Source organism: Idiotropiscis lumnitzeri, chromosome 6 (assembly GCF_059441095.1).
Source record: "Idiotropiscis lumnitzeri isolate Australia: NSW breed Sydney's pygmy pipehorse chromosome 6, RoL_Ilum_1.0, whole genome shotgun sequence".
Taxonomy (NCBI): Eukaryota; Metazoa; Chordata; class Actinopteri; order Syngnathiformes; family Syngnathidae; genus Idiotropiscis; species Idiotropiscis lumnitzeri.
The window spans coordinates 16087919-16114624 of record NC_142396.1 but is presented as its reverse complement, the minus strand read 5'-3'; the positions used below and the strand labels follow the sequence as shown (position 1 = coordinate 16114624).

The following is a 26706-nucleotide window of genomic DNA, read 5'->3' as shown; positions in this document are numbered from 1 at the left end:
TTTGAAACATATGGCAAATACAACGGTGCAGCTTTTCAGTGGATTTTTCTTTCACCGGTCGGGGGACTCAATAGTTCAGAAAATTAAATAAATCTTGATTTTTTTTGTTGTTGCCGTGTTAAAAGGCGCTATTTTAACAATCTGTTTAAGTACTTTATGTGCATTCACAGTACAAAAGCGTTCTATACAAGCAGTAAACACTAATTTTTTTCAACATAGAAAACTGCGGCTTATAGCCTGATGCGGCTTGTATGTTGTTTTGTTTTTGTTTGTTTGTTTTTTTTAAACAAAGGTGCTGCAGCTTATATACTGGTGCACCTTAGAGTCTGGAAAACACAGTAGTTCTTATGAGCTTCTGTCATATGGTTATGATGTCACTTGATGGTGCAATTAATTAATAAATTAATAATAATAATAATAATAATAATAATAATAATAATGGGGAAAAACAGAGAGAAACGTTATCATTTTTTTTAAACTACACATTTTAGAGGATGTTTGACATTAGATTAACTGTATATTGGGACATTTTTGTATTATTTAATTTCAATATTTGTCTCACTGCATGAAAATCTTACCAAAGTGATTCTACTTCATCTCATTTGTGTAGTATGAAACGGCACACCTTCATTTAAGGTCCACAGTAACTAACTTTGTCTGACATGTTAAAACGTTTAAAAACATGACAGATAACTGTATTTGTTGTCTTCATGTAAATGTACAGATTTTTCTGAGTGTTAGTTAACTAGTTATGACCCAGGTGAAATGAAATGTGCTTTTCTTATAAACTCCAGATTCCATGAGCATAATTGTCAATTTCCTTTGTTCCAACTGGCTTCTAGGTATATTTATGGTCTTCTTCCAACATTGTGTCTATATGTAGAAATTGCCTCATTCCTCCAACTTCACTTTGAGTTAGTTAATTAGGAAATGTTTAATGACCATGTTCAAAAGTGTCCAAATTCCAGTAGCAGAAGTTAAGCCTGAAATGGTCAGCGATGCCCCCATAACATTATGGATCTCTGCTGCCCTCACCTGGTGAACATGACACATGACGCCCACTCCATTTGCCTGTCTTGAGGCAAGTCCGACGAGGGCTGCCATTGTGGTGGTAGAAGGGAGACACACAGTCATATTCTATGTGTGTGTAAAGGTGATGGAAACCCGGAGGCAGCTGTGAAGATACTGGTGGGCCTTTGGTGGGACCGTCAGACAGCATCTGTCGGCCCACTGCAGTGGAGTACAGCTTGTGCACTGGTGTCTTCCTGAGGGCCAAGAACAAGACGAGATAGAGACGTTCAAAACATATTACTGCATGTATTCTTCTTTGGATTGTGAAAAATTCAAATGGATTTTTTAAAAATTTTTATACACCCAGGGAAGGAATGCTTGCTGAATCCTCAATAATAGTGATATTTCAATTTAAACTGCACTTGAAAACAACATCAACATCAAAATACAAACCTGAATGGTGCTTGAGGAGGCAGGATCTTCTGTCTGACTAATTCTGAAACTTTGGGCTCTCGACATGCTGCAACAACATATGCAGGTGCGTTTCAATTAATTAGAACTGTTCATTTCAGTAGTTCACTTCAAAAAGTTAGGTTCAATTATTACAACCCTATAGATTCATTTCTGTGCAAATACCGATAAATAGAAATTTGCTGAATTATAAAAACACATCTCATGCTGTATGCTGTCGTTTTTAGTTTTTTCCCCCCACAGGTCATTAACACAGCATCATCCAAGATCGACCAACCAGAATCACTGAAAAATATTACTTTCTTTTCGGTTGCACATGATTAAAATGTGTTAAAGTAACACATACCATTTGTTTATTCTTGTAGAAAACATGAAAAAATTACATCGGCTTCCCACATTTTAATCATGTGCAACTGATGTGCATCTTTGAATTAAGTAAATTTAAATGATTTGTGTGTGTGTGCGTGTGTGTGTGCATGTGAACCTTTACAAAGTGTAATATGATCCAAAACAAGAACTGTATCCAAACTTCTGCAAATATGACCATGCTGTGTGTCAAAGGTGATGTAGGTGAAGTGATGTTTTTTAATGGTTTCCTGTTCACACTTGGTGACATTATTATTATTATTATTATTATTATTATTATATAACAGTGGTTTTCTTATTTCTACACTTGTATGGCTGCTTGAAATATTAAAATGCTATTTAAACTAAAGCAAATACTGTTTGATCTTGGAACTGAATATATAAATTTTCATTCCCTTAAAAAAAATCATAATCAACCCAAATCCCAGAAATTATAACAGTTTCATGACAATCCTTTGGTTACTGTACCTTATTTAGCCACACAAATTAATGTGCGCTTAATATTAGAAACACCTTTTAGTATGATACAGTGCAGCATCCACATTAGCAAAACTTTTAATGTCCATCAATTTGTGTGGCTTGTCCTCATTAGGGTTGTAGGTGATGACGGAGACTTTGAGAGTGAGAGTCCGGGCATACACTGTATATTCATATTAATGCAATATTTTAAGAGTCTATAATTGGGTTGGGTTGGGAGTGGAAGGAGCATTTCCCCCCCCCAAAAAAATCTGCTTGGAGCCCCAGGTAGCAGGCCAGAAAATTGACTTTTGGCTATTTTCTGTTTTTCCGGGAGTTTTATTTTCCACATTTCCCCATGTCCCCTGTAGAGAATTTGCACTCAATGTGTCAGTGTTTTATGAGGAATTCTTTGTGCTTCTATTTTATTTTGTTGTTGTTGTTGTTGTTTTGCAGACCTCATGAGATTTCCTTGGACCATCTATGCCCCCTCCATGGAAAAAAAATATTATCTTAGCCAGTGCTGAACAGCCAGGACAAACCACTTCTACTTTGGCAATTGTGCCATGTTATTTGTGGTTCAATAAAAACACATTGCACTGTATGCGGCACATCAAAATGGTGTTAGACTTTTCCCATTGAATGAGTTAGATTGTAATTTGTTCACGATTGTCCACTTCTGTCGTCGACGGTCACATCGCCGTGAGTGTGCGGATGGACTTAATATGCAGCTTCTTGGATTGTGGTAGAAGCCCTACCCAAGCACGGGCAGAACATGCCAAGTCCACACAGGACACCGGAGCCAAACCCAGGATTTCTAGCCTGTGGGGCAGATCTGCTAACCACATGTCCCAGGGGAGGGATATTTGCCACAGCACTTGTATTCGATCTCATTTTAAGAATCCAAAAAAAGTTTCAAAATTAATTTGGATATCTTGCAAAGCCAAATTCAAACACTGTACCATATTAGCTGTACATCTTTAGCACATTATCTCAAAAACAAAACACCCTGCTTAAGATACCACAGGGCCTTGGAAACCAACACTGTGATGCCGGAGTGTCGTGCTGTATAAGTTTTGAGAAAAATCCCTCTAACAATGACTTCATTTAGAGCGTATTCAAAGATCAAAGAAAGCTATTAGAACAGTCTTTGATTTAAAATACACTTCATATTTGGTGATTTTACATTAATTATAATATATTATACAATAAAAGCTTCACAAAAAATAGTGGTAGAAAAAATGTGATTAATAGTTAAGAAAAATGTAATCGTTTGGCAGCACTACTTAAAATAATTTGTGAAATATTTAGAGATTGAGAAATTATTTGTACTTATGAGTTTAAACTCTGCGGCACGGTGGACGACTGGTGAGCATGATGGCCTCACAATGCAGAGGTTGTGGGATCAATTGCGGCTGCGGCCTTCCTGTGTGTATTTTGCATGTTCTCCCCGCTTGCGTGGGTTTCCTCCGGGTGCTCCGGTTTCCTCCCACATTCCAAAAACATGCATGGCAGGTTTTTTTGGACACTCTAAATTGCCCCTCGGTATGATTGTGAGCGCGGATGGTTGCTCGCCAATGCGTGCCCTGCGATTGGCCGGCAACCAGTTTAGGGTGGACTACTGCCCGAAGACATCTGGGAGAGGGTCCAGCAACCCCGCGACCCTTGTGAGGAGAAGCGGCGCAGACAATGGATGGACGGAGTTTGAACTCCAAGTATAAGAAAGTTCCAGATAGTGAACCCTGTATTTTATATGAAGTGAAAATCCTCAGTGCAACCATAACAAAGGTCAACATATAAGTAATCAATCAACAAATCTACTTTGGTTATGTGAAGTAAATATGGTAACGCATGGTCATTACCTCTGACACACAAGGGCTGTTTGCCACTCCAGGTTCCATCTGGTTGGCAGCTCCGCAAGGCGTCCCCACTCAGAGCGTAGGAGTGATTACAGAAGAATTCTACAGTTTTAGGCTTGGCTCCCGGCATCATCACGTGATAACCATGATAGAGGCGACGGGGAGGTGGGCAGCTCCTCTCTGGAGAAGAGCACTTCATGTTCAATAGGAGTACGAAAGCAAAGAGAAAGTTACTCACCAACATTCCGTCTTACCAATAAAGCTCTGGTTTATGTCCTTCTCTTTTTCCTTCTCCTTTTGATTCATATCAGGTTCCTCCGCTTTCTGGGTTGGACTTGTCTCCACTTTGTCGTCTTTAACTGTTGGGCTTTCCTTTGTCATGTCACTTTCCTCACCTCCTGCCCTATACAGCGTATACTGTGTTTTATTGATTCTCGAGGGAATAATTTTCCTCTCTGGTAAAGCTGTTGTATTATTGTCTTTTCTTAAGTCATTCATATCGTCCGTGACTGTGTTGTTCTTTGCCATTTCCTGCTCGGAACTGTCGACTGTGTTTATTTCCCCTGAGACGACCATCCGCAGTTTGGTGTCATTGGGTCCAACTTTGCCAGAATCTTTTTTTCCATTCACTTGCTCCTCTTTTCTTTCCTTCTCGTCTTGTCCTTTGTCTTTTATCACCACTACGTCAGTGATATCCGTCTCTGACTTTGGGGAATGGCTGTCTTCTTTCCACCCAGGTTTTACTATTTCAGGTTCTTTATTCTCGTCCGTGTCCAGGCCATCGTCTGGGCCGACACGAGCCACTTTATCTTCATTGGCGCTCGTGGTTTTCTCCTGGCCATTATTTTTTTCCTCTTTATTCCTATCGTCCGTTTTCCCTGGAATGGTACCAGTGTTTTTGTCTTCGGCTGTTGTACCCCAGCGATCGCTTTCTTTTTTTAGACCCGTGTTCTCGTGGCTTTTGTCTTTAGCTTTGCTGATATCTTTCTCACTGCCCATTTCTTCTTTAATTTTATCTGCGTCTTTTGATGTCTCTTTTCCAGTTTCCTTGTCCTTTTCTGTTTCCGTGAGTGTGTTATTCACTGCAGACAAAGAACATGTGAAAAGATTCATTAGTGAATTCTAGGTTTGTTGGCCACCAACTAGCATGTTTTCAGATATGGTTTTGAATGTTGTGTAGATTGGCACTCAGACGTTTTCTCATTTCACAGCATAAGGTACAGTACATTATATTGCTGTCACATTATTGACTCTTTCACCAACTAGCATATGTCTGTATAAATCCATAAATTGTGCGGTTGGTTTTTACATGTTTTAAAAGTCCAACACACGTTTTACAGCATTGCTATCCGCTAAATCAGAAGCCACATTTTTCTTGATATCCACTAGCAGGCAGTGCTCCAACTTACTGCAGCACTGTTAAGTCCATTATCACGGTCTGAGGTGATTGTGATTCCGACACATGATGACATTTGGGAGTAAGAGCAGAAGGAAAATGTTTGGAAAAAACTTTCTGTTCCAAGCAGAACTTGGAAGCCGGCGGAATACGTTTTGTTGGTAACAAAACATACCAATAATCGAAAGAGACGACTACACAAGGGAAGCTTAACGGTCATCCAATATCATGCTAATGTGGGACAACTGATTTTTTGTTTCTTCAGACAAGGTTCACAGACTGCAAATGCTACTTTGATACCTTTTTCACAATTTGGGGTTAATTGGGTAAAACTTGGGCAAGTGTATTTTACAGAAGGCATTGATTTGATGTAGAGGTGACTTTTTTAAAATCTGAATTCCAAAATTATTCGGTGTGAAGACTAGGGAACGTGAAATCCGGTTTGAGGCTTCAGTATTGAAGATTGGTTGCCCTTAATCAACTCCGCCAGAATGAACAAAGTCCCATGCCTACTGATTCAATGTTTGGTTGCTCTGTAGATGAAATTGTTTAATGTCCTGGAAATATTTTCCATTTTAATTCTCAGTATTTATGTCTTTTAATTTTCCTAAAACAAGTCAGGTGTATCATAAACATTAAAGATCGGACAAAATTGTGTTTGTGAATGCAACTGTGTTTGCGTTCTGGTTGATGGACTGATTACTCGTTTATTTCACTGCTAAAAGAGGCAGTTTTCGTAAAGTCAGTATGTTGAAATTGTTGAGGTTGAAGTTGCACCATATTTATTTTGTTGATTGCTGTTGATTTTGTGTTTTCTCATTCTGCACACGGCTTTTATCTTGAGCTAAGGTTTTCGGTCTTTTTAAACAAAATACAGTATACAGTAGTGTGTTGCTTATCTTGACCAGATTTATGACCAAAACATGGATCGCCTTAGGGACAAACACATTTAAAAAAAATAAAGAGCTTGCCTTCATTCCAATATATGAGTTTGTTCATTGTTATGTTTTCAAAACTCCTGAGAATACTTTATTATTATATTCTTTTTTTTAATGTACCACTAAAGCTAAACAAAAAAATGACTCAAAGGAGGGTCTTAGATTTTACTCCCTCTGCAGAACATAATATGAACCATGAGATTGAGTTATTGGAGCAATGCAAGTCAGCTTGTTTGCCCTTGAGGAATCCGTGTAATATAATAAATGAAGGCTTTCGAAAAGAAAATTCAATATTCCAGTGTCTTGACCTTTGGTACAAACAGGATGAGTTCCACTCCAGGTGTTGTTAGGAAGGCACGTTCTTTGAGCCACTCCACTGAGTTCATAGGGTTGATGGCAAAGGTACTGGAGAGCAATTAAAACATCATTGGGACCATAAACCAAGAAGTGGTCCCCGTGTGTCGGCTTTGGTGGTGGAGCACACACTCTTTCCACTGGAACTTGAGCACAAAAGGTATACATTAGATGAGAGTGTGTTCACTGCTTACCTATGATTATTTTCCAATCCATGATAATTAAATCCAAATGATGTTTTACCACACTGTGGAGCAGGTGCACTCCAGGTGCCATCACTCAGGCAGATGGCAGCCCGTAATCCCTGCAACTCAAACCCTGCATCACAGTGGAAAGTGATTTGTGCTCCTGCGTGATGAAACGCTCCCTGTGTGGATCCGTGGGTGGGCACGGGGGGCCTGAGGCATCCCAACACTGAGCAGAAATACAAAGTGGATACTCAGATCATTTCTAAACATGTTCTGTCTGTTAGTTAAATGCTAACTTGTGAACAGACTTCAAAAGAGTTCTGTACCATCCGTCAAGCAGTGGTTAAGTGTGCTTCCCCGCTGTAAAAGACGGCACAAATACACTAATGTGTGACCTTATTGACTTCTGTTTTTATTATTGTTGCTACATATTAAATTATCACTCTGAGACGGAATCTTGAATCAAGAACGTTGACATTTTTAAAGCAGCAAACCTCACAGACTCATTCTTGAATTGTATAAACAGCAAATTGGAGCACATGGCTTGTAAACATTGAAATAAAGGGATAAAATAAAAAAAGGATTTTTGGCTAAATGTTCCATTTGCAGAGCAGTAACCCTTGATTTAATAAAGTGAACTTGAACAGTGTGGGGAATATTTCAATGCAATATTATCTCTACAGCTGCAGTAAATAAACGCAATATACAAAAGTCTTAGTTGATAATGGACTGTACAATAGCTTATATTTATACAGTAAAGGGGGATGTGCTGCAAAAAATGATTGATTTAAATAAATTTAAAGTGCGGTCATCTTTTACAAAGTCATGTGCACCTGGTCAATACTACTATTACACATTCAATTTCCAATCTCTCACTCCCTGATGGATGAAAATGTTTTTGGCTAACCAGCGGCTAAATCTGCAGATGACTTCATTTCAGGGTTGTGAGCGGCTTTTAGATCTGAGGTTTGCCAGCACAGTTCAAGGGTGGAAAGCTTTCATTTTACGAATGTAACACTTACAAGAAAAAGACAGCTACTTTGTGTTTCCCTGGCAGCATGTCAGATTAACACGTGCAGGCTTTCAGCAGATCAGATTCATTATTGGTGCAATGATATATGCTTGAAGCTTCTTAGAATTCTCTTTCTGATGACATTAGAAGAGAAATGTAAACAATTTCTCGAAAAGATGTTGAACAATAACATTAGTCATGTTTCTGAAGTAAAATTGAAAGGCTGAAATTCCCGACGAGGAAAGATGAATGAACCGCTTGCCATTTTATGGGAAGGCTGCTTCAAGAGAGAAATGCAGACTTTTAAACCATTTATTTTATAACCTTGAATGTAACCCTGAAAATGATACCACAACAAAACTGTTTTTGCAGGTTCTTCTGGGAGATGTGAAAGATATAAAAACAGAAGTTAAGTTCCAGACACCCATTAATACAAGAACATGAAGGGCCCAAATGATTCTCGCCTCTCTGAGGGAACACAAAGTCATTTCTTCCACTGTGTTGGGGAAAAACTTTGTGATATTAACAGAGCAACACACATGCGGTATAATTTTCCTCTTCCTGCATGTACTTGACATATTATTGCAGATTATTTTTAAATTCCAGGACAGCTCATCTCCGCCCAGCCCAAACCACATATGTTCATGACTAGAAAGGCAATTACTGTGAGCTCAAACTAATAAACAATATTGCACATTTGGATATGTGCAAATATGTCTTGAAACAAAATAACATGAACAAAGCCCTAAACCACAATGCAATTGTTCACAACAGAATGTCATTTCTCATTTATTTCAATAAATTGAAAATGTCTTTTGACACTTTGTGCATCTTTGCTATTAGTTGTGTACAATTAGCCTATAATTAGAATAGTGCTTAACACATTTTCCAAATGAACACATGTTGCTGATATTAATGTATCAGTTGATCCTCAGGCTAATTTTTGTGCTGTCCAAAACACGTCATCATGATTTAATTGTGTCAGTCTTCACAATAGTCAAAATTAGTCAAGAACATAATACCATGGACACCAGATATGAATTTCTCGAGACATTTGAGAAATTAATGCAATGGCACTACAACCACCGTATTCCCCTTTCCTCAATTTGATTGAGGATTTTTTTTTTGTTCGCTTGGAGGTGGAGAGTGTATGAATATCGGGCTCAGGACCCGAGGTCTCTGCTCCATGTAATGGATGGAGCTTGTGACATCACATGGGATCAGTGTAGGGGATGTGTTGAGTCATATGCCGCATTGCAATGGAAAATATCCAGTTTAATGTGGATCAAAAATCTATGACCAAACTGTGAGCAGTGCATTTATGGCCAGGAGGATGAGAATGGCGGCCTGTAAAGGAAGGCTGACGACAGCGACCAGTGAAAGTGTTGCTGTAGTTGTGAAATTTGATTTACAGCACTATAGGCTCGATATATATTTTCTTTTCTGCGTTGATAGTTTTTACATGTACAGAATATCGGACATATTTTCTTTTTATGGTCTCTACAGTAATGCATTGAAGTTACTTTGTGTGTAAATAAAAAATAGTTACGATTTCCTTGGCAGGATGAGTGTAGTAAATGTGATGTGAAACAAGCTGCTCTGACTGCCAACCCTGCTAAAAAAATAAATTAAAAAAAATAGTTTTTGTTGTGTTTTCGTGCCGGTGTCAGCAACATTTTAGAACATCAAAGTTTTAGTTGTAAAATTAACACTGGAACTGGTGATACATCACAGTTCATGTCGTACTTTACATGTGAAAGGGATGGGACATAATATTGTCTTCTTCTAAAATATTGCAAGTTTTATTGAGATGTGGGATGGATTTCTGTCATAGTAGGTGGTACATTAGGTATGTTGGGCATTGTGCCAAACATTGCTTTAACAAAAGGAAACTTTTTATTCACCTTGGAACTTAACAAAATATAAATATGCAGATATAACAAAATATGTCGAGCAAATGTGTGTGCACTGCACCAGACATGTTTTGACAAAAGATAAAAAACTGAATAAAACAACTAAAAGAGTTTAATTGTAGCTATTAACATCAACAAATAAAATAAATAAAGAAATAAATAACTCAAAAAGCAGTAACAGTTCCACAATTCTACTGCCACTCCAGCTTCCAAAGCAAATTTGCATTGAGAAAGACAATCGCTCTCACTATTTCCGGCTTGAGGCAGTTTCTCCTTAAAGAGAATATTTGTCCTGTTTTAGAGAACTCTCTCTCTGAAGACGCTGACGTTGAAACAATCCAAAGCTTCTTCACAACACTCCAACTAATGGCGAGTTCTTCGTCAACTCCTCCTCTGCACCTCTGCCCCGTTTTCCTCCAACACTTCTGTTGTTCACTCCATTCAGTCCCTCCGCGACTCGTTGTGTCCTAAATTACTTTGGATTATTTGATTTTTGCATGACCCCCAACACTAATCATGAACAGCAATGATGGACAACAGCGAATGGAAACACTACTGTACATGTGTGGTGAGAATGACATCTGTGTGTAGGCAACAAGCACCACCTCATAACATCACACTAGACTAGTGGGGTAGTTCCTGTGATACCAATTGACTAATGATGACTCATTTGACCCAGGAATGAATGTCAACAGTACCCTCCCAGCAACAACTGAAAACAGATGTTCGAGGGTTTGGTCCGTTTTTGTGACGTGTTAAGAGACTTACCATGTTCACACCTCTTGCCTGTATAGCCAGCCAGGCAGGCACAGTGATACGTGTAAGAGCTGTCAAGGATACAAGTCCCGTCGTGTAGGCAAGGAGAGGAGCTGCAAGCTGTCACAAAATAAATAGAATAACAGGGTACATAATTATGTATTGTATTGATTTAAAGGAGAAACAGAAGCGTGTGACCACACTGGAAAGTCTGAAGTGGAAGGAAGTGGGTATACTCCAAGCTGGCACCATTTCAATGTCATTTTCACTTTCCATTTCTGAATGTGCGTGGGCATGTCGACAAAGACATAAAGCTCTTTTTATGAGGTGTGGCTTTGCAGCCAATACAGTAAAAGTGTGTCTGGTGTTGAGTACAGTACATTTTTGAATGAATGTACTGACATAAACCTACTGTCGATCCGAACGATGTCACTGTGTGACTATTGCGACCGTATTGTGCATCTTAAAGATGTTTGTTAACATCCCTCTTAACATGCATTCTATGGATGGTGTTATTGACATGCTATGCAACACAAGGTGAAGCCTATAAACTTCATTTTAACATTGACACTTTTCAAACAGGCAGATTGGGACAGGACTTCCAGACGACATAAACTAACGAAACCAGTAATATTGACCGTCATGAGTCGTTACTAAGTGAAGCTTTAACGGACCGTTACGTGACAAAGTCACATTGTAAAATTCGGTGTAGGCAATATTTGTTACATAATTTGGGAATTTATGCAAACTAAAGGGTTCCATGCAGGAATTGTAAATACAACTTTCTTTGAGAAATATGCATTGTAGACAGAGGCTTTTATTTGCTACTGAAAGTCATTCCACATTTCTAGTCCTACGTTTGTGGAGTATTTTTAAATGGTCTGGATGATATAGTATGTCATTAAGGGCAAGCAGACCTAATCACAGTAAAGTTGAGTTTGATAAACACTGCAATTTTGTTCCTGTAACAGGTCGTTGCCACAAAAATATAACCACAGCCACCAGAAAGCTGTTAAGGTGAAGTGGAGAAGGGAATGTCACAAATATGATTGCGTAAAAGCATGAGAGGTGAATAGTTGCTAGGCGTTGCCTTTTCGTATCGCTTTGTCCCATTATACTGGCTCACCGTATCAAAGGAAACTTTTGTGGGCACCAGTGGGCAGTACCTCTCCTCATAGAGGCTTAAGTTATATCTCATGACGAAGTGACTTCTTAACATTGACAACAAAACAATGTCATTACATGAGCGTGGAAAACATTTGAGCAACGTCTGAGCTTCCATTTAGTTGATGTTCGTCACTGATGGTGTAACTGTTCATTTGCGTGACGTTTGTGTGCCCAGCGTGAGTTAAAGTCGCACTTGATGAATGAAAGTTACTGTAAAAGGCTGTCTCGTCGCTTTATGTGCCCTGTCATTGAGTCGTGAGCAGAGGTGTAGTCTAACTTTTGCCTGACGTCAGCTAGGATAGCCTCCAGCTTCCTGTGATCCTGATCAGGTTAAGCAGCATTAAAAATGGATAGCTAACACAAAAAGGAATGTTGGAATCCCAACTGGAGACTGGATTTACACCAAATATTTTCATGTTCCAATCACAGCCAACATCCAATCAAAGCTACTTTTTTCATTTTGGCTCAGAAGTGATTAATTAATTAATTAATTTGGTCATTGAGGAGGCTCCTTGTTACTTCTCGCTGCATTGTGTTTTTAATGACTCAAGTAATTGCAAACACGTTCCACTTTACTGTACTGCATAAGTGGTAGACAAGCACATTAAGACATACCTGAAATCTCCTGGAATGTAGCAAAGAAGCCATCAAAATTCTTGTAACCATCCGACTCAAAATGAATATGGAGACTGTTGCCAGAGCTCTGAATGGGAGCAGGTCTGGTGTTTCCACAGAACCGACCTATAACACGAGAGTTGATGCTGTCACCATCTCTGACCTCCACGAAGTCATAGCGACAAGAATGATGTACCTCCAAACTCAGCATCATAAACCTGTCGGCATGAAGAGCGACATGAATAAAACAAGAAAACAAACACGACCCAACACCTTAGCAACTGCTGCGATCACACTCTCCCGCCTTATGCAAGACGAGCACCTGTGTTATCTGGCAGCGCTCCACCAGCTGCCACTGCAGTTGTGATGCTTCAGAGAGCTCAGAAGGAAAACATTCAAAGCACAGTCATGAATGACAGTAATTACCCTAACAGCTGCAGAAATTGACTTGAACTGCTAATACATGCTTTGCTGATGTGAAAGGTGAGTCAGATGTGTGTTCCATTGTACTTGACACGGGGTAATTTAATACTTAGATTGATTGGCCGTGCAAATGCAAGAATCGACTTATTTGTGTTGTATTCCGGTCACAGCATCCATGCACTGCAAACACATTTCTTTCTTAGACAAATAGTTTAAAAGCCTTGCATTGGATTGACTTTGGAAGGCTCCGTGAAGTTTATCACCCTTCACATTGCAAGGATATTTATCATTAACACTCCCTTTGTGCCCATTAAATAGAGAGAATGCACATAAAAATACTTTTCCATTTTTGTGACTGATGATAATTATCGCTGATAAACAACATGATGGCTCTAGACTGGATAAACTTCTTAATTATGTCTGACCGGTAGCTGTTAAATGTCTATAAAACTTCAACAAAAACAAGTAGTATTTTACTCCCATTTGGGTGCCTATGTTAGTGTTTCAACACACCCTGCCGATAAAAAAAATAAAATAAAAATTATGTGAGCAGAATTTGCGCTAAGCAAGATATGAGAATCCATTATGAATAATATTTAAAATTCATCCTTCCATTTTCTGTATCACTTCTTTGGGTTCGGGATGAGATGGAGCCTAGCGCAGATGGTTGTCTGTATGTGCCTAGCGATTGGCTGGCAACCAGTGCAGGGTGTACCCCGCCTACTGCCCGAAGACAGTTGGGATAGGCCCCAGGACCCCCCGCGATGCTTGTGAGGAAAAGCAGCTTTGAAAATGGATGGATGGATGAGCTGGAGCATATCGTCAGGTAACGTTGGCCAAAAGCTGAGCTGTTCAAAATCACATCGAACATGACTTTGAATTTGAATAACAGCTTCAAAATATAAACGATACTGTATTTCTATTGCTATAGTTTGACATTTAGATAAAAGAATTCACAAAAAAAAAAAAAGCCCTCAATGTCTTTTGAAACCTTTGCACGTCTCATTTAACACAACATTGGAAATGTTCACAGAAGTGCTTTGAAACATTTATCAACATTCAGTATCCGACAAACTATTTATCAACCTCAAAGTTGTTTTTAACTGTTCAAGCCTATAAAAACGCTAGAATATCAAAAAAAAATAAAAAAGACATCTACTGGAGAAATCGACACACTGGAAAGGTTATCACTCAGCTGGAAAGTAATTAAAGGGGGGAAAAAAGCCTGTTGTTTTTTTAAAAGCTGTAAAATTGCCTTTATTAATGACGCATATTGAACAAATATCTGAACTGAACAGACATTTGATCAACCGCCAGCAATTAATCACTATTACAGATGGCCAGTTCATATTCCTCGGAAGGCTACAAAATACCAACCCAAGACATGCCTTGTCATTTTGTTCTTTTGATCTCACAGGGCTATCGTGTATTATTACTTGATGTTCAATAAATGTAATCATGACCAGCACGTTGAAGTTCTCAGATGCAAGATATTATTGTCTGGTAAATAGAAGGTTTCTGTGTGCCACATAACACAAAGTACGACCTTACCTGAGTTCTATTGTAAACGGTTGTTCCACCTCAATAGTCCACTCGCACCGAGCGTTGTTGGGGTAGCTCTCCAGAACTATGTGACCTTGACGTTTGCGGATCACCCCACCACACTCTGTTGAATCCAATAGAAAGAACTTACTGTTTTTGGGCACTTGCACAGAAAGGGGCGAGCCTATAAAATTTTACAAGTTTTTAATGACAGCCAAACTACTATATTGGTTTATAGAGGCTGCACATTCATCCGATTTGGATTTCATTACAACAAAGAGTATTTAAAAGATTCTAAGATGCTAACATAAAGAAATAAATAAAAAACACATCATATTGTACGGCATGCAAAATAGTTTAAAAGGGATCTTGATTTTTGTCTGTCAAGGAGCCCTCCTGGGCAAGGGCATTGTTCCAAGATGGCATAGTCAACCCAGATGGAAAATAAAGCCAGAAGGAAGGAAAAAACATTTACTTCATCCCCCAAACATGCATGTAAGTGTATAGCAATGTGTTCCTTAAGAAAATGATGTCACTCACTCATGCAATCGCCTCCAGACCATCCAGGACGACACTCAGCACAGTATTGACCACGGATGAAAAAGTCATCTTTGGGACCTAATGTTCCATTGTTGCACCGCTTACAGTTCTCAAAAATACTGCAGCCTGTAAGAAACAGAATGGGATCCAAAAGCTGAGTCCAGGGCCAACAGTCATCCACACACGGTCCTCAACAGGGTCGCCAATTTGGTGCTCGCAGGCACCAGGGTTCCCTCAAGGACCACATGAGTGCTCAAAAATGGCTGGCCTGTGATGGGACAAAAGTCTATTTCCTAAATATGAGAAATCATTAACATGCTCAGCGTCATCACATAAACTAATATATTGGATCCGGGATTTGAACCCACAACCTCAGAAAGAAAGAACTTCAACTCAATATTGCGCAGAGAATGAATTATTTTGTGGAAAAAGAAATCCCCAGCACACAATGTCATTCGATGACATCACCAAAATGTATTATACACCCTGACAAAAGTTTTTGTCAAACTTACTCAAATCAATTTTGTCAAGTGGTTGCACAAAATAAAATTATGTGGCTCCAGAAACATTTTTTTCAGTCGAAAACTATTTTAAAAAAATATATCTAGATACATATATTTACATTTTTTACATCGAGTTGACAAAATAAATTTGAGTTTGTTCAACACACCATTTTTTTTTCAGTGTAGCTTCTTCCTTTGGTCACGTTTTAGCGTTCCACACCATATTTTCTGCTTGTTCTGCTGGGCCCCTTTCTGGTAATACAGAGTCACCACAGCTATTGACCTTCAATATATTTCTTTTATATGAACTCTGCTAAACTCATTACGCTCATATTTCACTGTGAATGGATGCTGAAACATTTTTAGTCCTTTTATTAGAAATGTGGTATAAAAAAAAAATCCTCTAACGGTTTCCTGAAAGGACGGATTTTCACTTAAGTGGCTGCTGAGTCAGTTTGAGGGGGGAGGAAGGCAAAGTATGGCAGGTATGAATTTGAACAGCAAATGCAAACGTGCACATGGTAAATTATGACTTCACTGTGCTTTACAACTGAACACAAGGTACTTGTATCCATCTTAATTCTCAACATCTGTTTTTCCTCTATAAAAGCGCTTTCAGGCCGTGTAGAAAACATGACATTCTTCTGGAGGAAAATGGCATTTCAGAAAACAACTTGAAGAAAGAAGCTCATTTAGCAGCAAACTGAACATGTGTACTGAAACGGCCCGTATTGTAAATACAAAGTTATTTGGTAATCCCTCGTTTAAGAACCCGCATAAACACCTTGTGTTGCGTTAAACAGTCTCAAGATTCACAAGAGATGTTGTGATGTGAGGTTGGCCTGGAAACAAATTAGATCAGACATAATGAAGTTGTTTTGCAGGTTTTCCATCACACTTATTTGTCTCCCTGCAGTGTGAAGGCCAAAGGAAGCAGACAGCTCTTGGTCTTGTGCCAAGTACATGGCAGGAATTATTGAAAGACTTTCAAATGCAGCTGACGAAAATCAACATACCTTCGCAATCTCCTATTTTCCTGTCTAAAAACATGCCACTCACGTGTCAAACAGCATAGAAATCAGAAATCCCTTTATTGTCATTGTACTCAAGTGTGCAACGAGATTAGATATGATACAGATGGATGATGAATTGACTCTGTCTGACTTTATTGTCTGCATTGTCAAGTAATGCACATTCTACAAAAGAGTCATATAGAAGCACAGTGATGTTCTAAGAAGATGTTGGGATTCTAAAAAGAAGTTGTTGTTGACTGTGTTTGTTCTTTAAACTGCCCACTATGTTCCGTACTATGTGGCCAAAGGTTGGATCACGTGCCTTGCACATGCAGCAGCTAATATGGAGTGCATTCATCAACCTCCACGAAATGAATGCAACATTAATTAAATAAATTTTGCAATTAGAAACTAGGCATGACTTGATTGTGGGCCAGACCCTCTCTCAGATCCAACATAAATGACGCCCAACCTGGTTCTCGGGATGAATGGACAATAAGTGCCACAGACGCACTCGCAAAATCTTGTTCAAAGTCTACCCAGAAGAATGAGAGCTCTATTAGCTTCCATTTTGAGTTCCTGTATGAATAGCAGCGAGCTGGCTCGATTTGTCTTAATACTGTCGACTGCTTCTATACGGTTCTTGACTAGGCCACAGATGGCAAGGAGATTCTAGTCTATTAGTTTGACGATACACGTCAGGAAGCATTTTTTTTAAACAATGGGGAGAACAACGGACACTTATGAGCTAAAACTTTGATGGCTGTGGTTGCCTGATGATCGCACTCTCTTTCGTGCATATGGAAAATGTAATGTATTGAAATAACATTTCAGGTTTTTGGAATGAGGGAGAAAGCCGGAGAATCCTCAGATTACACCAATAGTCATGAGGAGAATATGCAGACTACACAATAACATATTTCTGTGGATAGTGTAGTTAAAATTAGCTAACCTGATTCTAGGAATGGCACAGAGTTAATCAATTAATTAATTGTTTATTTTCAATAAAATTCAACTACGAAAATGTCTGATCAAGTTGTACCTGGATGGATGATGCAGGGGTCGCACTCATTGATGGCGTTGCGGCAGCAGGGCACAGCGTAGCCCACCGACGTGCCCTGCAGGGGACACTTGCAGCGGATCACGTCATACTCGCAACATCCCCTGCACATGACGTTCCACTCCGGGCCTGGGCAGTGGTTGGACAAATACCTGTAATCTAAAGAAAATAAAGCGGTACTTTAGACCAACAAGCCTCATTTTAAACCACAAGGAGAATATCAACAAAAGGATTATGTCATGAGTACAAAAATAAAGAGGGATGATAAATGTGGTTGCAAAGGAAGGAAGATGTCAAATGCGTTTGCATGAACAGACTTGACTTTAATGTCTACAGAGGGCTGCTGTGTTTACTACTCCCGTGTTTATGCGCGCTGCTGCCTACTGGCGCTCTGCTTATTTCCACAGCGACAGTATGAGGCCTCAAGCTTCTCTTTGGAGTTAACGTGTCTGTGTGTTTGCATGCTGTGTAGGAAATTAAACATCAATGAAGCTGCTACAATATGAAAGTCACCATGACTGACAATTAAATCCATTAGACAATTCTGGCGACATCCTTGGTGCTTTGAGCATTTTTGTGTGGTTATGTAAAGGTTCTCTGTTTAATTTTGGAAACAGACAGGCTAATGTCCTTGTGGCAAAAGGAGAATTCACAGATGCAGCACTTTAAACTTGGCAGAGTGTTCGTCCAACGGTTAGCTCATCATTTCAATTTTGATATTGCACGTCATTCGTTCATTAAAAGCAGACAAAGTCCCTTCCAATGCGATTCATGCTTTCTAATTTGATACATTTTCAACATGGAAGGGGGTATTTTTTTATGAATATCTTGAAGATTATCAACTGGAGAGGTGAGACTTAACATAGTGCTTCAACAGTGCTCTTCTTTTACAATTAATCAGTGGAGGGCGGTCAAGGCCTTCAAGGCGTTTTCTGCTGGCTGAACATTATCAAGAAATCATGATCATATTCTTCACATTGATGTCATACATCCTAGTTTTGTATTTTTAGGTGAGAGTTTACTTCAGATACAATCGTGCGGGCGTCTGTTCTGTCAAAGTCACTGGGCTTTCAGAGTTGATAGACAGTTGCAATAGCCAATCAGACCACAAATACGTTACCGTAAGGCCTTCTCGCTGGCCTTACGTTGACGGTGATGAACGTGTGTTGTGACTGGATAGATACTCACTTGCTATACGGAATCAACACACCTGAAAGTGACTGGCGACCGTTCGAAAATCTAAAATGGCCGGAGGAAGGAAAGTGTGGATTTAATTGCAGATACACTTGTGAGGCCATTTTCAAGACAGACCTTTCACGAGAGGCACTCAGGACTGCATAATTGTGTGTCTGCATATTATTTCTCCAGCCGTGGCGTCATAAATGATAGTAACATTATTCAAGTAGGACTAAACTGAAGGTCTATGTGTGAAATGCACAGCCCTACACTGCAATTAACTATTAACTATAACTATTCTTCCTCTACAAGTGATGGTACAGAGATGTCAAATCCAGATCCGGAATGGAAAAACCATGCCACAGTCTGACTGTTGCCACAGGTGTTCCAACTCAAATGGCAGGTAAACGAGAGCCAGGGAGTGCAAGCAACTGTGGCTAAAGCCAAACTGTGGCCGTGTTTTCTCTTTCTGGATCTGGATTTGACACCACTGTGATGGTACAATGACTTTGATATCAATCAACTACAATTGGGGCAGTGTATTTCCAGTAGGTTAATTTCTCTGCAGCTTTTGAAAGGGCAGATTTTATGCTGCATAAAGTTGCTTGCAGGCTTTATCCTATTTTATATCTTCTTGCCTGTTGCTGAAGTCATTTTTTTACGACATGGGTTTGGTTGAATTTGTGCTTTAACCTCGAAAGCTCCACCAGTCTTTGACGACTACTGTCTGCGGTCTCAAGAACATAAGATTAATGCGTCCAATCAAACACACCAGTCACTTCACACACACACACAGACACATGATTCAAGCTGTCATACCAACCACTAGTTGCAGGTTCTTGTCATGGCAACAAATATAAACTCACAAACCCCATCAATTTTATTTTTCAATACAGGCATCCTTGTGTTGTCTCTTTAAATTTTGGATTGTCTGTCTCCCTTTGACCAAAAAGATAATCTTTTCACTTCATGTACAGCTGGTCATCCTTTGGGGATTTCCATGCTGGAACCACAAGCACGCACTGAAAGGGCGGACAAGGTTTGTTTATAGAAAAGTTGACAGACCAAACAAAACAGCATCCAACGCAAGTAAATCCTTTTTTTTTAATTTATTTATTTATTTTTTTGGAACATGTAAACCATAGCTTTGTGATTTCATCCTGGCAAGTGACCCTGAAATGGAATAAGTGATGTGTTGAGGCAGAGGATAATTATTTGACGACAGTCTGTGAACAAGGAGACCATTAACATTGATCTGCTTTCACTGACAAAATGAAAATAGTTGCTACCAAGAGCACTTCAGATGATTTCGTTTGTAACATGACACAAATTACATAAAGTGTGCACTAAGGATTAAGCAAGTTACTGACGAATGTTTATTCAGTTTACTGTGACCTTTAACCAGCAGCAATGGCTCGCAGCACAGGATGAAAAAAAGTGTTGAAAAGTGTGATGAGTGCCATGTGGTTATTGAGGGGGTGCAGACACCATCACTTCCCAGGAGACCAATTTGCGTCCTTCACACTAGCTAAAGGACACTGGTCCATGAGAGTTGAAAACCTGAATTATCAAACATAAACAAGAAAAGGCCTCAGAGCTAGCCTGGTAATGTCATTACACGGGATGCGCGCTGTCCCGAGAGAGCAGGTCCAAGGTTGCTTGCAACCCATTTGGGTGTCTCTGCTTCAAGGTTGTAAATGTGATACACTGTTACATTTTCACTTTATCCTATATAGAAGAGATGTTTGTTGGAAGGTTTACACACAAAAAATCTAAAATTGTATGCAGGATTATTATTAAGTGGACGTGCCAAGCAGGATCACATTCCCTTTTTCATATATATTGTAAATGTTTATGGAAAAAAGCTAAATCAAGGAATTAATTTCATTGAACCATTCCACAATCCAAGTCATGGCATTTTGCATAATTCAAAATGAATTTAGACTGTTTTGCCATTTGGTTTGCAATTAAAACATTCTTCCCAGACCACAAAGCAAATGGCAGTTCTTTTTAGTGTGATCATAGCATATGTCATTTTCCAAAACCAAGAAGTATAACCTACTAACTAAAATAGGACACAAAATCAAAATTCAAAACAGTGATGACGGTGTTTGTGTTCCAGAGGTGGCAAATCCAGGTCCACAAAAAAAAAAAAACCCTGCTATAGTTTGGCTTTCGCCACAGGTGCTTCTATTCAACCGAGCTCCAGAGAACTCATTTACGTAGCGGTTGAGTAGATCGAACAGATCCTAATCTGAACTGCTTTTGTATTTGATATCACTGTTTGTCGAGTTTTGGTTGAGGTCGACCCAAATGCAGGGAAGCAAGGCAGGAATAACTTCAAGGGATATTTAATGTAAAGTAAACAAAAAGGCAAACAAATTACTTGAAAAATCAAAAATACTTAAATTCAGAACAACAAGGATCAAATTAACAAACAAACAATAAAAAAGTAGGACTTGAACTTGACTTGATTTAGAGCAAACAAACCGATTTAACTTGACTTCAGACAATGAACCGACAAGAACTGAAAAGGAACCGTGGAACTAAATGCATACAAATTGACGAGGAACACCTGGACAAGACGCAAAGGGTTGGAAAGAGCTGATTGGTCAAAACAAGGGATTGGTTAACCAAACACAGGTGGACACAATAAACATGACAAGACAAGGAAAAAGCATGAAACTAAAATCCAAAACCAAAAACAACAAAGTATGACAAACTATGACAATTTTGCCTGTTCTGCGATTGTTCAGTTCAGTGTGCCCCCTGCCTATCGCTGGGCTCAACTCCAGCAGACCTGAGTGAGGTGAAGTGGTTCAGATAATGAATGGCTGTGTCACCAGTCCCTGAAGACAACAAGAAGATTGTTGTAGTAGTTGCAGCCTGTGTACTGATGATGAAAGTGTTTTCATTCGCGCAAAAGGTTCACTCACTGCCTTGTAAAAACACACGTGTGGTGTGAGACATCCAGGTCAACACCTCTAGGTAACAATGCATAGAAACTATTGCGTGAGGAATTTTGCACAGTTTGGGTTGTGCAAGGATTATGTACTGCATGCCCAAGGCTATTGTAAAGCATTTAGCGTTAATGTCAGACAACTAGCTATGTTGTCATTTGTCAGCAGGGGGGGGCGCAACGTAAGACAGATTCCTCCCTGATCTTTGGCAAATTGGCAATTCCTTTGTTGTCTGTGTGTTTTTCGGTGTATATTTATTCTATACAACCACTGTGCCTCATGTATCCCAAATCCAGTGATGTGGTAGCCAACGAGAGCCAAGTCTCAGCAAAATGCACCGAGCTCCCAAAAAGACATTTAATTTTTTGAACTGTGCGCTTCAATCAGAGTTCAATTTATTATTTCATTAAAGGAAAAACATTTTCCTCTAGTAAAATGTATTATTAGTGCTAATTACACTGCATTACAACATTAGTGCCACTTGATCACCAAACCATGAGAGTTTGATTCTAAAACTACAAATGTTGTAGGAGGTATACTCGTATGCATGCAGAAAAAAAACGACACGGATAATTGATGTTAAAAGGAAGAACCTGGTGGCTCTGCCCAAAATAATACTAATAGTACTCACAGGCACCCCCAATTAGGGCATGTGGTGTAGAAATGGAAGGATTTATTAAAGAGTTGTCAGTTTTATGGGAAAGTTGAAACGTGATCATTAAGTTCAGGGTCCTGGGTTTTAGAGTGTTCATTATCTCTTGTCTCCTCTGAGTGCAAAAGAAGAGTAATATTTACCCACGGTAAAATTGTGTTATTTTGGGATACATGTTGTATTATTTTACTTAATGGTCCATCACTGTTTCTTTTCGTGGTTTTCTTATTTGGTTTCATTGCAGAGATTTTTATTAGCGGGCAGTCACTTCTAAGTTGCAGTGAATGCACAATTTCTTGTAAAGTATCAAATCTTGGCTCTGGCATTCTGGTGCACGTTTGCATGTTCTCCTTGTATGTTGGTTTTCTCCGCTTAGTTCTGTCCTTTGTGTTCTTCTCTTTTGATGTCAAACGCAAATGTTTACAGCAAAAATAAAGAAATGCATTAGTTTTGGAGACGGATGTAATTCAAGTGCTACTAGAATCACAGTAGTTATTATGGTAGTTTCCTCTTCCACTTGAATGCAGAGCGTGTGTGTTGCTGAAGCTTTTGGAAATGGGAAGTCATGTTTGCTTTTTTTTCCCCCTCCAGATGTTGGAGACTCTTTACAAGCACGTGAATATATCATACAGTAGAAAAAACTGTCATTGTCACACTCTCCATCGCCAGATGGAGACCTCAATGTGTCACATGGCACTTAAAAAAATAAAAATAAAAAAGCAGTGAGCATCTGTAACTCAGCTTCACACCTTTGATGTAAGTGTAGACGCTGACATCATTGCTGACACAGCCAGAGAAGTGGTCATGGAAATTGAAAACTTTGCTTCGTGGATCAGTACACTTTGACCGGCGATGCTTTAAGTGAACACATTGAATCAAACAAACTATGAAGAAACCCGACCTTTGTTGTCAACTCTGAAATTACTTCGAATGAATTATTTTGAGGCTATAGTTAAGTGCTGTAGTATGAAGTAAAGTAACTACATTTCCCCTCACTTTCCTTGGTTCTCTTCTTGTTCATATTTCCGTGATTGGCTATTGTGAATCTTGCGGCCATTTCTAGGTAAGCAATGCTGTTTTTTCTAAACAAGAACACTAGTAGTTTTTGCCTCAAGTTTTTGACAAACTGTGAAGGGATGACAAATGGCAAACACAGCTTTAGCAAGACTGCGAGGCATCGCCGGGCACATTACGCCACAATGTGAAGGGATTGTGGATGCTAGGACAAACGGGTCTGCTTGCATTATTGTTCGAGCTTTTGCAAAAGCCGGCATCATTTCAGAAGAGCCGCATGGCAACCAGAAGGACTCTGACAATGACGAGAGTGAACCTGGCGTCATAAATACTTCAATAAAGTACAACCAAACTTAGTTTTGCTCCCTTTGCCTTATTAAAAACATGTACTAGCATGTATGCTAGTGTACGTTTTAGCGTGCATGCATGCTAGCGTATGTTTTAAGATTGAGTTTGTTTTACTATGCCTGCGCCCAGAAATGTAGAAATAGCATTAACCACCATTAAATATTGATATACTTTGCGAGTAAGTATTGTCACTCAAGTGAGTTTTTCATACGATGTGAATCCGATTATTTTAAGTAAATTGTCAACATCCACCGATCCATTATCTGTGCAAAACCTGTTTGGTTACATGAGGACTTGGAGCCAGCTAACTTTGGGTGAAAGGCAGACAACATCTTAGACTGTTTGATAGTCAATCACAGAAACCGGAGATGAGCAAACACTTACTCTCACATTCACACCATCATGAGTGGAAACTGAATTGACACCTGCATGGAAGACAGGTGAGGGAGCCCAAATTAAACCATCGGTAACCTCTATGTTTACTAAAACAACTAGTGAAAACACATCTTATTAAATCAGGAACGTCGGACTACTGCATACAGATCTATTTACGTTGCCATCTATTGTTATTAGCCGAGAGACATATAAAGGAGACTCTTGGCTCCTACATATCCAAAAGCATTAACAATTCTCCTTATTGTACTTTGTGTTTGTTTTACTATAAAACCAGAGGAATCAACGTTAATTGGACCATACTGTGAATTACTTTCGATTCGCATCACTACTGCAGACAATAGAGAGTATATTCTCATCAAAAAATCATGCAAAACTGCCTTGTTCAGGGAATAACATTACACCATCATTATTATTATACAGTATATATACACAAACAATTTCCTCAAGACAAAAACTTGTTTATTTTAATCATGACGCACTGTGGAAAGTTTTGAACGTGCGTATGTGCAAGTATACAGTTGCCATTGCATAGTCTCCACAGCAGCTGCCTGGTATTTTGAGGTCAGTGTGATTTAACTATCATGGAACAAGAAAACTCCCAGGGGAGCATTGTGGGCAGTGCAGATCTGAGTGTGGGTTTAACCCACCAAACTCATTTGCTCTAATGAACTTCCTCTGCTCAAAAACCTCAGTATATTATCACTTCATTATCCACTAGAACGTACAAAAAGTCCAACATACAATATGGAGAGCATCATGCTGCCTGGGACTGACACTAATATGTTGTAAAACACAATAGTGATCCTCAAAGCATTCCACTCTAAACTTTAGTAGTGCTGTTTTAGCTCTGTTATTCCTGACACACAGGCTAACAGGAAAGTACACACAACACAATGCAGAGAATAAAAGAACATTATAAACGTTTGCATGCAAATTCAGAATAAAAAAGTTCTATTTGCAGCTGCTCCATTTGAAAGGATCAATCATCAGATAATCACACAAGATTATGCAACAAAAGGTCTCCAGAGTGACTCAGCTGACATCACTGTATGAAAGAGGGAAGGAACTCTTCTCATCACTGCCAGTCAACACAGACGAGTTCAGTGGCCAACATGACATTATTCTGTTTTGACTGCTTGGAGATTTGCAAAGTGGAGTCGGAGGGCAGGGGAGACTTTGGCGCATACATCACTGCAGTCAGCATGATCGATTCAAACTTTGCTCATAACATCCTGTAGACGTTATCAGGGGCAAATATGATTACAAGTGTGACTCCTCCAGAGACCACTTTGACGTTTAAAGAGAAATTGTTGCACAAACAAGGACGAGTACCAAGTCTGAGCAGTGCTATTAGGAAGTGAGCGACCTAAAGGAATGCGCCGTAACAACACTTTTTTGGTTTTACTATGCAAGACAAGATCTCAATCTCCCACAATCATGAGTGCGCTTGAAAGAAAATAATACACACACGCGCACACACACACACACATATACATATATATATATATATAATCTGGTAGACTACTGATGTTTTCCAAAAAACTTAATTGTAATTAAATGTGTGTGTAAATGTATCTTATTTGTTTTGAAAAGGCACATTAAAAGTACACAACTATATACTGCAACTATATATGTGTATCGATATTAAGGCAAGAGACGATAGACAGATTAAAAAAAAAAAGTTTCACCTCTGTTAATAAGAGCGCCACAAATGTTTCTGAAGATTTTGATTTTACCAGTCCTGTTTTTTGTGCTGTTAAGGGATGTAAAGAAAGATTACAATCAGACAAAGATTTTGGCTTTTTCGCAACAAAAGATGCACGACAGTGAGAAAGCGGTGAACTATACAAGTAAACTTGGTCTCTTACTGTTGGGCCAGGAGCTCCCCTGAGGTACGAAGATAAAGATGAAGAGGTAAATGAGAAGGAACCCGCCAGCCCTCCCACTGATAATTGCGCCGGTCCAAGGAATTGCGTGGGAGCCCCCATCGGTTTTCCCCAGCCGTAGTCCAGGTTCCGCAGACAGCATGCTGCAGTCTGGAACTCTGTTTACTTTCTGAACTCAGCTGACATCACCATCTCAAACTCTTTCAATGCTTCCCGCCCCCTCCTTCTAATTCTCTCTCTCTCTCTCTCCCTCTCTCTCTTTCTCTCTCGCTCTCTCTCGAACACACACATTATCTCTGGCTTCATGTTACATGTCAGTCTCCAAATGGTCTCCCCTGTTCCTTCCACAAGGAGGACCACAAGTACTACTCTTAAATGAACACAGCCAGTAACCTTTTATGCTAAACCCATTGTGTCTTTTCTTTTTTTTTTTTTTTTTTTGCTGACACATGCACACGCGCACACCCACGCACACACACGCACATACACTTGCACAATAAGGCTAAGCACATAGCTGTTGAACACTGTGAAACAAATGATGTGATGGAATTCACGTCTGGTAGACTACTCAAGTGTTTTCCAAAAACTTAACGTCAGTGTAGTTAAATTTCACAACAGACTGATCCTGTAAACAAATGTAAGGGTGCAGTATGTTTCACAAAAAAACAGTTAGCAATTTTGACAATATACA

At 39.3% G+C, this 26706-nt stretch overlaps 1 protein-coding gene across 1 annotated transcript in view; it reads right to left on the bottom strand.

Annotated features, from left to right (window-relative positions):
* Positions 1–26356, bottom strand: part of pamr1b (peptidase domain containing associated with muscle regeneration 1b) — a 28348-nt gene extending 1992 nt beyond the window's left edge. The window contains exons 1-12 of the mRNA XM_088299577.1: positions 25998–26356; positions 17566–17742; positions 15008–15133; positions 14477–14591; positions 12503–12720; positions 10733–10840; positions 7095–7265; positions 6806–6997; positions 4418–5245; positions 4167–4343; positions 1465–1531; positions 1036–1265 (exon numbers count right to left, since the gene is read on the bottom strand). Of these exons, the coding sequence (XP_088155703.1) occupies positions 1036–1265; positions 1465–1531; positions 4167–4343; positions 4418–5245; positions 6806–6997; positions 7095–7265; positions 10733–10840; positions 12503–12720; positions 14477–14591; positions 15008–15133; positions 17566–17742; positions 25998–26157 (2569 nt within the window). The 5' untranslated portion in view covers positions 26158–26356. The remainder of the gene's footprint in view (positions 1–1035; positions 1266–1464; positions 1532–4166; positions 4344–4417; positions 5246–6805; positions 6998–7094; positions 7266–10732; positions 10841–12502; positions 12721–14476; positions 14592–15007; positions 15134–17565; positions 17743–25997) is intronic.
* Between the last annotated feature and the right edge of the window lie 350 nt (positions 26357–26706).